General features: G+C 42.6%; 1 protein-coding gene across 1 annotated transcript in view; it reads left to right on the forward strand.

Moving 5' to 3' along the window:
- The window catches only part of MATN3 (matrilin 3), a 137808-nt gene that overhangs the window by 61030 nt on the left and 64382 nt on the right, over positions 1–12396 (forward strand). Inside the window, exon 3 of the mRNA XM_085610630.1 lies at positions 11043–11165. Coding sequence (XP_085466756.1) covers positions 11043–11165 — 123 coding nt within the window. The remainder of the gene's footprint in view (positions 1–11042; positions 11166–12396) is intronic.

The raw sequence follows: 12396 nt of genomic DNA on the forward strand, positions 1-12396 counted from the left end.
TTTTAAGTGAATTTGCAAGGTTTTTTAAATGCTAATTCCTAACTATAACGTGTGTGAAGCCTATGGTTTTTTAAGTGAATTTGTACGGTTTTTTAAATGATAAGTTATGTATTTATTAATATTATTTTTTTTTCAGGTTTTTCACCGTGCGCGCACCGTGTGCTTCACGCACCATGCGTGTGCTGTGGGCACCGAGCGCCCACGATGCGTTGTGCGTGCCGTGCGCGCACGGTGCACGCACCCCGCGCTTTTTCGTCAAATAAATAAATGTTTTTTTCACCCTTGGGGGTCCTTCAGTGACCCCCTGACAAAGGCTAGGGGGTCAGGAACTGTCCACCCTGCCCCCTTTTCACGTTCTCCACCTTTGTTTTTCACTGCCTCAGACTGCGAGAGACAAAATGGCGGCCGATACTTCCTGATTTCGACCGATTCGAATGTTTACTGACATCTAACAACCAATCAGAATTGCGCTCGCGCACGTCACCGTGCACGCATCGTGCGCGCACGGTGCGCGCTTATAGATATATATGTACTTTTAACTGAAATTTTCTCTGGAACTACTGAACAGATTGACTTCAGATATTCAAAAGGCACATCCCTGACCTGAGGACTACCTCTCTGCCAAATTTCAAGTAATTCTGTTCAGCCGTTTGGGCTTTACCTTGGACTAAAGGTCCCTATGGAAAAATGCATGGGGAAAACGCGTTTTGGGACCCCCCTTATTTCTCGGCCCCCGCTTGACTAATCACCCCGAGACTTTCAGGGTAGGAGCGGAGCAGAGCGCCCCATCTATTTTGAAAAATTCGCGAGGATTCGTCAACCGGCGCCAAAGTTATTCAAAATAGAATTTTCAGATTTCTTATGGAAACACGGTCCTAACTATAACTATCTACTGGCGACCGCCAGTAGATAATACACACATATATATATTAAACACCACATCCGATTCTTTTCAACACGCAACCGGACACCGACACAAGGAAATTTCTGGCAATAAAGTTCTTTATTCCGAAAATATGCTGCGACGCGTTTCAGCATCAACTGCCTTGATCACACAGTGATCACTCCATGTTAGCGCGCATTTAAATTAAAAACCATCAGGGTGACCCGATCACATGACCGGAAGCTTTTGAATGGATAACGAAAACAGACCTTCCTCTTGGCACATCAAAATAGTTACAGTCACTTATTTTGTTTGTGCATTTACATAGATGTGCTCAATAATTTAGGCAAAACATTACTAATTAATTCGAAAATGCAAAATTATTATCAAATTCATCAAACAGTTAACAATTAAAATTTCATTGTTTAGCTATTTACAGCGTTGGGTTGCCAAAACGAGGGGAGCAAGTGCAGGAATTCATTATCTCTCCTCATTACTCCATGAGTGTCTTTAAATATAGGCGCACACATGAGAAAGTCCATTGATGGGCTAGTGCCTGAAAGCCAATGTTACAACCTCATATCAGAGGCACTATACAATCAAGCTGTGCGCATCATTCTATCTTCAATTGGCATGCAAAATACATCGCATTTTCATTAAAAATCATGAATTACTATGCAATATAATAATAACAATTTTTGTCATTAAAAGGAGAAAGATCCAAAACCCAACATAAAGCCGCTTAATATTAAAATACAGTAGGGAGCATTGTTGTACTTATGAAGGTCCCAAAACTCAAACCCTCATATTTCCTTAAGTTTTTGATGTCAATCTTGTATTCATATGCAGCCTCTCAAAGCCTTCCTAGAGGCCTCATTCAATTTTCTTTTTGGGCATAATGTACCAAGATCTAAGGAGAGACATTTTGAAGTTTAATAACTACCAGTTCCTAAAATTCATATGCACTTTGGTCCAAATTATTTCCTGGTCAAATAGTGCAAACTTCTGCAAAGTGCTAGTGCATGACAGTACCAATTCAACATTCGAACATTCTTACATCTGCCAATATTCCAGTGTCTGGTGCAAGTGCAACCCATATCCTGCCGTACTGGCATTCATGAATAGTGCAAATTAACTTCCTATATTAAAGTGCTAGTGCAGCACAGTACTTATAGTATATCCTAAAAAAACAGTTACTTTCATTGCTTTACAGACCAAGGTCACGATATTCTTAAGGATACTAATCTTTCTATTCCCCATTTTGGAAATACTTTGAGCTTTTGACTACGAGACATCCATCTTCACTTCCAACTTTATACGGTACAGTGCAACTCAACATTAACCATTTTTCTCTCTTATTGCTGACGTTTCCCCTACTGGAAGCCTGTCTTCACCTAACATCAAATTGTCACTCTTGCTATACAACTATTTAAATCTGAGAAAAGAATAACTGAATTAACATAAATGGACATACAGATCTTCCTCAACGTTTAGTCCATTTGGCGTTTTGAATTGAATAACATAATGTACTTGGACTCCAATTGACAAAGTCTACCCTCTCTATCCCCTCCTCTTTTAAGTTTGGGGACTTGGTCAATTGCAAAGTAGGACAAATCATCTAAATTCCCTTTGTGTATTTCTGTAAGTGACGCGCTACCACATAGTTATTGTCATTGTTCTTAACAGCCCGTAAATGCTGTAGAATGCAGACATGAACCATATGAATGGTACTGCCTATGTACATTTTTGGGCATGTACATTGCAAGATATAAACAACAAATTTGCTTCTAAAGTTCAGAAACTGTCTGATTTTCCATGGGCTGTACAAACGTGGTGACGTCACTTGTTTCTCATTGTGTCCGATCTTACACGCTTTACATTTGAGACATCTATGAAAGCCTGGGACACTTTTCAACCAACTGGCTGTTTTGCTGACTTCAGGACTGTTGACTACCAGATCGCCCCTCATTGATTTAGCCCTATTAAAGGTGATCATGGGCTTTCAAGATACCACCTCATTAAATATTGGAGCTCGTTGTATTAAGTGTCAGTGCCTACACAGACTCTCTCTCACTCTAGACTGGTAGGCACTGTACCCTGTAATCATCCTTATCTGATTCCCTGAATCAGATTTCTTCACCTTGATCTTCTCCACATCTGGTTATAAAAGTTTGTGTCTTTCTATAGAGGTGACTTTCCTTCTGGCTTGATCTAAAATGACAGGGTTGTAGCCTCTCTCGACAAATCTCTTAGTCAGGGAGTTCTGTGCTTCTGCTAGTGCTTGGGCCTCACTGCAGTTGCGCTTCATCCTCAGATGCTCAGCATAAGGAATACTCATTTTGAGCCTCTGAGGATGAAAGCTCCCAGCATGAAGGATTGTATTTCCTGCTGTAGGCTTCCTGAACGTTCTGGTATGAATCTCTCTTTGTTCAACGTATACCTCCAAATCCAGAAATGCCACTGATGTCTTACTGATACTTTCTGTAAATTTCAGATTGAGATTTTTGGCATTAATGTCACATGCAAACCTCTTCGCCATTTCCAAGGACCCGTCCCAGATCACAAATAAGTAATCTATGAACCGGGTCCATGTTACAATGTTGGGGTTCCATTCTCATGCAACAGTTAATGTTGTTGCACCAAGGATATTGTGCTGCATAACTAAATACTTATAATGTCCCAAAAGCGAGACCTATTGGCTATGCCAATGCTTGTTTATTTCCTGAGCTATACTGTTACATGTCATTGTTATCAATGGCCTGGTGCAAATTGCCCAAATAAAATGAGTCTAGACTGCAACTCCCAGAATGCACTGATATGTAAAAGCAAAGTCCTGGTATGAAAAGTGATGTCTCGGTGATAGGAGCCATCTGGTCCCCCATTTGTATATTAACTTTTTTGGACTGCCTGTCTGTTCCTCAGGGTAAACCAACAGCCAAATACAGCTGTGCTCTGTTCAAACAACTAGAGCAGTCAAGTGCCTTCTGATCGACACCTTCATAATCATGCTTTTTTATTTCGTTTTTTCAACCCACAGCTTTTTCAACTACAAATAAGAACCAATGAACCGATTCCAGTGTGTTGCATCAGAGGCTTTTGTGGGGACTGTTATGGTTAGGATCAGGCTTTTGAACCAATTGCAAATTGCCTGCTGAACATTTTTTGCATATACTTTCAATGTTAAAAATGAAACTACAAGTCCCACAGTGCAACGCGCTCTCCAAAAAAGGAGCCACATGTCACCGTATGATGCATAGGTCATTGTAGGAAGTGCTCAACTGCATGGCAATTGCCCAAAAAAGAGATCAACGTACAGTTTCCGAGTCGTCACATTACACACTACTTTAACCAGTCCTGCATTTTTGCCACCTGCACTTTGCTGATGGCGCAGAGGTATCTATCCCAGAATCCATAACGCTACTGGGTCACGAGCCAGGGCAGGCTGAAGGTGTCACACATGGGGCAATTTGCCAGCTATGTCAATTTCATCCAGAAAGAGTACACATTAAGTGCTATTGTACATTTAAGGATTTTGGGCATTTGTTTTTTTTATAAACTCTAAAGTAAACAACTGTAAAGGCTAAATGGCTATTTTCAGAATCATGTCATCCAAATGTAAAAATTTAAAGTTTTGAGCATTCAAACTGTTAAAATAGAGACTGCAATCCATTTTACCTTACCCTTGTCCTGTAATTTATGTCGTAAGGGGTATTTTAGAAAGTATAAGCTTCGCAGTGATAAGTACACACATAAACCCCAGCCTCGCTCCGGAGACTTCCATGTACCAATGACCCGAGCGGCATCCCACCCGCCGCCCAAGCTGCGGCGACTCCCAGAGCTCGGCGATGAAAGGTTATTTAAAGCTGCCTCGTATGGCTCTTTTTCCCCTTTCCCAGCCAAGGGGGTAATTGCCGGAATATCAACCCCTAAATTAGATTTATCACCGGGTTGCCAAACCTGCTGCTGTTTGGTTCCAGGCATGCCAGTCCCAGTACGGGCCACTACCGAGCGTTAAATTGGAAATTTGGACGGATGGATTTACCACTGATCCAGAAATGTGACACAAGCCTAGCAGGCAAGATCACCATTCCTCTCTCTCAAGCCCTCGATGAAAATAGCTACATTTAGGATTAATTTTCTGAATACATCTGGCAAGGCACCCGTCTACTGAAAGGGCTGCTTGGAATTATTGCATGACTGCCATTTGTAAAGACATCGTTCATCGTGATGCGTAATGTGCAAATACATTAAAAATACATTTTAAGGTGCACCGCGTGTTGCTGTTTACAGACAGGCTTTCCTGGAAAGGAGGGTCCATAATGTGTCATGCAGTGGCAGAAATAGTTGATATTATCTCATTGCGTAATCTACCACAAATTAAACAAGCGCGCGTGCCTCGCGCCCACAAGTGGAGGGAGTGCGGCCGAGAGCAGGGACGCGTGGCGTTTCACTTGCGAGAGTGAGCACGATAATTGCTACCATATGGCGCCGCTCGCTCCCGTAAGGGAATCGCCAAACGTGCACGCGTTGCCATTCAAGGCAATGTAACGCATGGACGTTTTTGCCTGAAAAAGGGAATCGATGGCTAAAGGTCTTTTTCCTAGGCAACGCATGCACGCTACGTAGGCGAGACCTAAAAATGAGTTCGAAGTTTGGTAATGTTACTTTTTTCTATTATTCATGGGTGCATTGCCTCTGGGTGGAACTGAATAGTGAGTCAGTGCTTTCCCAAAAGTCGTTAGCTAGATCCAATGATCGAGAGGATGATACCTCGGGGTCCTCTGGCCACAGGAGGGGCTTCGGAAAACCCTTGCTTCGAATGAGTTATAATCTATCTTTGTTCTGGCGTGAGACGGAGCTACATACATTATCCTACTGCATCAGAATGCAAACAAGTAGCTCTATTTTTCCGCCAAGATACCATGAATATTTCACTACTAGATTATGGTCATGAACACGCTGTGGGATATTGAACTTTTACACGGATTTTAAAGTGTGAGGAATGGTTCAAAGTCATGGCTTGGTCGCCTGCTGACACTGAGACTCGCTCCCTGAGAATAAGTGTAAGTGTAATTGTGACAGTCTCTGCATCAAAGAGAGGAAAGCTATTCCTTTGCATTAATCTGCAAACTTCTGTACCAGATTTAGGGATGCACTTATTATTATTGTAATTGTTTCCCTTCATGCTGCCCATAGTCCCTGCTCCTAGACAGGATAAATGCAACATGGGTTTTATTAGAATCTGTAAACAAGAGTCATTCGCAGTCTTCTCTCAGCAGGACTTAGCAACTGGGCACCTTTAACGAGGTAAAAGAAGGGAGCTAATAGGGGGCCTCATCCGACAGCTTGGGTGAGTTTAAGCTGTCGCTCTGGGCATGTAAATGATCTGTTGCCACAAGGAAGCCATGACTCGACCACTGTCCTCCCACTAAAAGTCTTACTCTGAGGGGCTGTGATGAAGAGGCTGATATACAATGATTACAAAGAGCTTTATTGGTGAGGAGGAAACAGATACAACCTTCCACTGTAGCGTCCAGTCACAGAATGCCTTCCCTTCCATCAGCACTATAGAACCATCTCCCTGGATACACAATGTTTGCACGGGGAAACTAGTAGAAGTGAACACTGCAGTACCCCTTTAACAATAAAGTCATTCATATACTATTAGAAGACGAAATGTAATATTAGTCCATTAAAACGCTTTCTGACATAACCTCATAATTTCTCTCTCCTCCATTGCAATCAATTATCCCACACCCGAACTTGGGAGTTATCCACAACTACGCTTGGGGCACATAGTCCTCCCTTAACAGTACTTTATTACTCTTAGGTAACCTACCTAAGTGCCAAACCTTTCCATCACTCAACTTCCCTGAATATCAAATGGATGTTAATTACTTGAAAAGGTTTATTGAATTTGACTTGACCCTTCTTGGTTTTAGTTGCTGCTTTGACAGGACCCAGTCACCTTGATCAAGAACAACATCTTTGACACCATGGGGCCAGATGTACGACCAATTTTAGCATACGCAAACGGGTTAGCGACCCGTTTGCGCATGCTAAAATTGGCATGGACATGTACAAACACGTTTTTAGAGACTCGCTATTTGGAAGGGGCGTTCCCTTCGAAATAGCGACTCTCTAAGCCATGTATGAATGTTTTGCGACCGCAATTGCGGTCGCAAAACACTTGCAAATTACCACCCTCTTCAAGAGGGTGGTAATGGAGTCGCAATTTGGAAGAGTACCCTTTACACCTTGTTACTGTCTCCAAAAATATTTTTTTAAGGGCAGGCAGTGGTCCCAGGGACCACTGCCTGCCCCTAAAAAATTTAATGAAAACTTTTCCTTTTTTTTTAAACGCATCTCGTTTTCCTTAAAGGAAAATGGGCTTCATTTAAAAACAAAACAAAAAAAAAACTGCTTAATATAAAAGCAGTCACAGACATGGTGGTCTGCTGAGTCCAGCAGGCCACCATACCTGGGAGGGCCTGTCATTCCCAATGGGCTCGCAAAGTGCGAGAGGCTCATGAATATTAATGAGCCTCGCAATTTGCGGCCCCATTGGGAATCGCAAACAGTGTCAAACACACTGTTGTACATCGGAAGTTGCACCTCGCAAATTGCGACTCGCAAAAGAGTCGCAATTTGCGGGGTGCAATTTTCTTGGTCATACATCGGGCCCCATGTCTCCTATCATAATTCTCCTTTTAGATTTCTTGTGCTTTTTTAATATTTTCTCTCTCAAAAGAAAGAGACTATGCTTCCTGGCGATTTCCAAACATCCACACAATATTGGCCTTAGTGTAAGATTCTCAACCTCTCAACACTCTAAAGGGACTATGCCCTGTTAGTATGGGGATAATACGATATGCCCAAATCAACTTACTCAGTTCTTTCTCCCAATTCTTTTCACTGTTATTAGCCATTTGCACATTTCCCCTATATCACCTGGTTGAATCACTCTACCGCTCCATTACTAGTACAGTGATGTTGTGTGGTGTGTTTATGCTTAACAAGAATCCTAAGAAGGAATTTTCTTTGGCCTCTGATACAAATTGAGGTCCATTATCACTGAGCAAAGATTTATGAATGTCTTCTCTAATGAAAACTCTTTCCAGAAAATGAATGGCAGATTGAGAATCAATTTTACGTAGTAGTGCTACTTCTGGGCATTTTAGAAAAAAGGTCAACAAGAACAATTACACATTTTGCATTACCCTTGAAATCCAGAAGGGGACCTAAAATGTCCATGCCAAGGAACTCCCATGGACCTTCCAGACAGCTGTTGTTGCGACTACCCCTTGCCACTCTGGGCTCAGTGCAGTCTTGAATGGTAGCAGTGAAAACTCCTCACACGTGACAGCTTTTCCCTCCATCTGAAAGTCTTTCCATTGTGTTTTTCTAGGCAGGACATCCAGCTGCAGGGAATCTAAGCCCTTAGAAGCTAAATATCACTTTGGACAAACTTGAGTAAGGCTTGCCAACTTTGCCGCCATCATGATTGAACTTTACATTTTGTGCATCACCACGGTTTGATAATTTTCAATCTCTGAGTACAACTCACAGTAACTTATGGAGCCCAGTCGGAGCAAGTGAAATGGTGCTGAATAACCACTGCACTGCAAACGATTCCAAAACACTATAGCATGCTGAACAAAACAACAGTAAGATTCCATATTGTTGATCTTTGGACTTTCCATTTGGCCTTCTACACTGGAGGTTCAATCCATGAAAATCCTCAGGATGTTGAAAGACCCTCATTACAAACATTTGTTGACTCTGTCACTGGATGTTGAGATTTCATTGGTCTCAACTATGACCAGTTCCTACAAGAGAGAATTTTGCACTGAGTTCAATCAATCAATCAATTAATCAGTAGATTTGTAGAGTGCTTCTTGTCACCCATGAGGGTATCCAGGTGTTGGCAGGGTCCCATTGATTAGCTGAATATCCAGGTCTTCAGGGACTTTCAAGAATTCTGGAACAGATGGGGAGGTCGATAGATGAAAGGATAGCTTGTTTCATGTCTTCGCTGCTAGGTAAGAGAAGGAGCAACCTCCGCATCTTCTACGTTGGTTGTGGGGGTGAGGGGTAGAGAAAGGGACATTGAGCGGAGGTGTCTAGTGGGCTGATGGAAGTTCAGACAGTTCTAGTGGGCTGATGGAAGTTCAGACAGTTGTTTAAGTAGGCAGGTTCACAGTTGTGTAGGGCTTGTATGTATGAATCAGGAGCTGGAACTGGCATCCTTTCTGTACAGGGAGTCAGTTGAGTTCCCTGAGGTGGGGGGTGATGTGGGTTTGTCTAGGGAGATCCAGGATGGGTCTGGCTGTGGTGTTCTCAATCGTCTGTGGTTGTCAGAGGAGGTAAGCTGCAATCCCTGCGTATAGAGTGTTGCCGTAGTACAGTCGGCTAGAGATGAAGGCCTGGGTGATGGTGCGTCTGGAGCTTTGAATTGCCATTTGAATATCTTACGAAGCATGTGGAGGATGAAGAAGCAGGGGGAGTTGACCTGAACCGTCATGAGTTAACAAGAACTACGTCGGAGAGACTCTCATGTTGATTGGAGGACCTTGCATCCTCCTTGGACAGTGCCTGTTCCTTTCTGGAACCTTTTCTACTACAAAGGCCCTCATTATGAATGGCCCAGTTAATTGTGATTTGTGCAGAAAGCCCGGTTACTTCACATATCGTAATTTAAGAGTTTGGTTAAAAAATACTTCAACGATCCCACCCTCTTCTCCTTACATCCAGATCTCCTCTTGGCCTGGCCTGGCCATTTTTCACCACTGTAGACTATAAGTCCCATTAGGGAATACGCTGAGATGTTATAACAATGGTAGTTTGCGCTATGCAAATAGAAAGTAACATAACATAACATGAAATAACATAACATATTAAAGAGTCTTTATGTTAGGGAATGTCTCCCTGGTTTGCAGTCTCTATTGGAAGACTATGTTTATTTTTGTATTGCAATTTCTCCTATGCACACCCTCGATTTTTCACTGAGTAGGTAATACATCTTTACTCTTTTTAGAATACCATTTGTCTAAAATTACATCTTTATCACTTGACTATTTTTCATTGCTCATGTTGTTGCCTACATCCCTGGGCACATCCTGGCAGGCCTATGCATGTGCTCGGCCCCACTACTGAAAGGAGAGGAAATGGCATGTTAGAGCACCTCGGGTACCTTTTGATGTTTATATATGTGTCTAAGTGTTGGATTGGGTAATAACGACATTGCATGTTATTACTATAGGAATTTTACCATTCTGATGCAAATACAAATATAATAACATTAATTGTAACTTATGCTATCCTTTCTATATGCTTTATTTACCACTTGTTTACCCCAGACATTGGCACTCTCTTCCATCTTCTGTCCAGTCCTACTTTTGCTCCCTCTGGAGAGGACATCTTCAATCTACCGCCGTAGGTTTCTAGTGTGTAGCTTCGTACTTTGCAGGATTGCACTGTTTTAGCAATTACATTATATTAAAGGAAGTCTGCTATGGTGGCATAAATGTGAAGTAAATACGGCATGCACGAGTGCCACAGCCTGAAGGGTGTAAAACAATGTGTCAAAGAGCAGTATTTTAGGAGCAGCATCACAATACCACAAGTGGTTCCTTCATACTGCAAGATATGGGGGATTCTATTTGCTTTGTTTAGGGAAGTTTGGGTTCTCTGTTTTCGTACTCCACCAATGGTTGTTCTACTTCATACTCTACAAACATGTCAGTATCATTCATGTAGATAGTCTTCCTAGACCCAACTTGCCCGTAGAGGTCGGACTTCTTGTTTCCTGGATGTCCTTCTGTAGCACTTAATACAAATCATTTATTGTATATGAAACTAGAAATGCCACTTCTATGATGTTCTGTATCATATAGAATTATGAGAAAGTTCATGGCCTTAGAGCCGGATTTAGAGTTTGTCAGATGGCTACACTGCATAACCATTATTATATCCCATGGCACTTGTAATAAGGACGGGATATCCATCACGTTTGTGGCAATACCTGTCCACCACACTCTGAATTAGGCCCTTAGATGCTTACTGGCGAGGGCAACGTAACCTATGGCAATTGATGTTCAAGAAATTATGTTGACCTAAGCATTCACACAACTATGTACCTTCAATTGTTTTTTGACAGGTTTGGATATATGTGATCTAGGAAACCATGGGTGCCAGCATTTGTGTGTTACTACAGTTGACTCCTACGTTTGCAAGTGCTTTGAAGGATATATCTTGAATCAAGATAACAAGACGTGCTCAGGTAAGAATATTAAGTCTTGTTCACTTGGCAAAGGTGTATAGTTAAAAGCATAACTACCACGTTGTATTGGCCAGACAGGTTGTTAGAAGGTGGCTTGGTATATGCTGTCCACTAATTAAAATGGGCACCTTGTTCCAGTCCACACGACCCTTATGATGTATGAGGTCAAAGATAACCTTTAGAAAGCTATCCTAGTGGTAGCTCTGGAGAGCAGCATTCAGGCTTAATCTTGAAGGAATGTAAAGCAGCTTGTTTTACCAGAATATCACCTCCTGAATGGGTAGTATTGAAAATTTAGAATGCCGCTACGAAAAACAGAGATGAAAGCAAGAGATCCTGCAGGAGTTTTGAATACTACATGAGTTTGCCCGCACCTCTGTTTTTCTAATGACATTTAAACCATCCCAAGGGTTGTTTAATACCACTGCATCCATAAGATACAGATGTTCTGTGTGTGTCTTGGGAGAGATATATCTGCTTTGTGAGTTTACCTTTCCACTTGCTAGTGATCATATTCAGGGCCGGACAGGCTTTTATTCCACCAGGCATTTACTCGGTGGGCTGGAGCCACAGGAGGCCGATTTTGAAATCCCAGGGCCACTCCTGGTGCCTCTGTTCCTTTCCACTGGTCCCCGAGGTTAATTGCAGCAAGCTGTGGAGGTTTCAAGAGCTAGAGAAGGAGAGGGAAGGGGAAGGTACAAATAAAGTGATCAGAGCTAGTGAGAGAGAGAGAGACGACTACACAATGATGGATGGAAAGAGAGAGAATGCACAAGGTGATGAAGAGAGTGGGCTTGTTTGAGCATTCTTGCAGGGGCTGCTAAGGTTCCCCAATCTATTCCTGGGCAGACTGCAGAAAGGATGCATGGGGATCCCAGCACCCAGCATGGTGCCTGAAGCAATTTCAGTCCTAGCTTGTAAAATCTCTAGTAGTATTGGCGGGAATCCGTAAACACCCCAGAGCACTCAATTCTGCATCAGCATCTTGGGGTGTAGTTCTGCACAGTTTTGAGCTGTAGGTGGAAGCTTGTGGGGCAGCTCTACATTTGTTGCAGGCTGTGGACAGCAGCTTGGGTGCAGCTCTGCGTCAGACTGAATTGAGGCAACAGCTTGGACTACATCAGGTTGGGGCTGTAGGCCACAGTTTGAGTGCAGCTCTGCATCAGGTTGAGGCTTTAGGGAGCTATGGTGGAAGCTTGGGGTGCAGTTACTTCTGTATCACGATGGGGGT

Source organism: Triturus cristatus, chromosome 6, assembly GCF_964204655.1.
Source record: "Triturus cristatus chromosome 6, aTriCri1.1, whole genome shotgun sequence".
NCBI classification, from domain to species: Eukaryota; Metazoa; Chordata; class Amphibia; order Caudata; family Salamandridae; genus Triturus; species Triturus cristatus.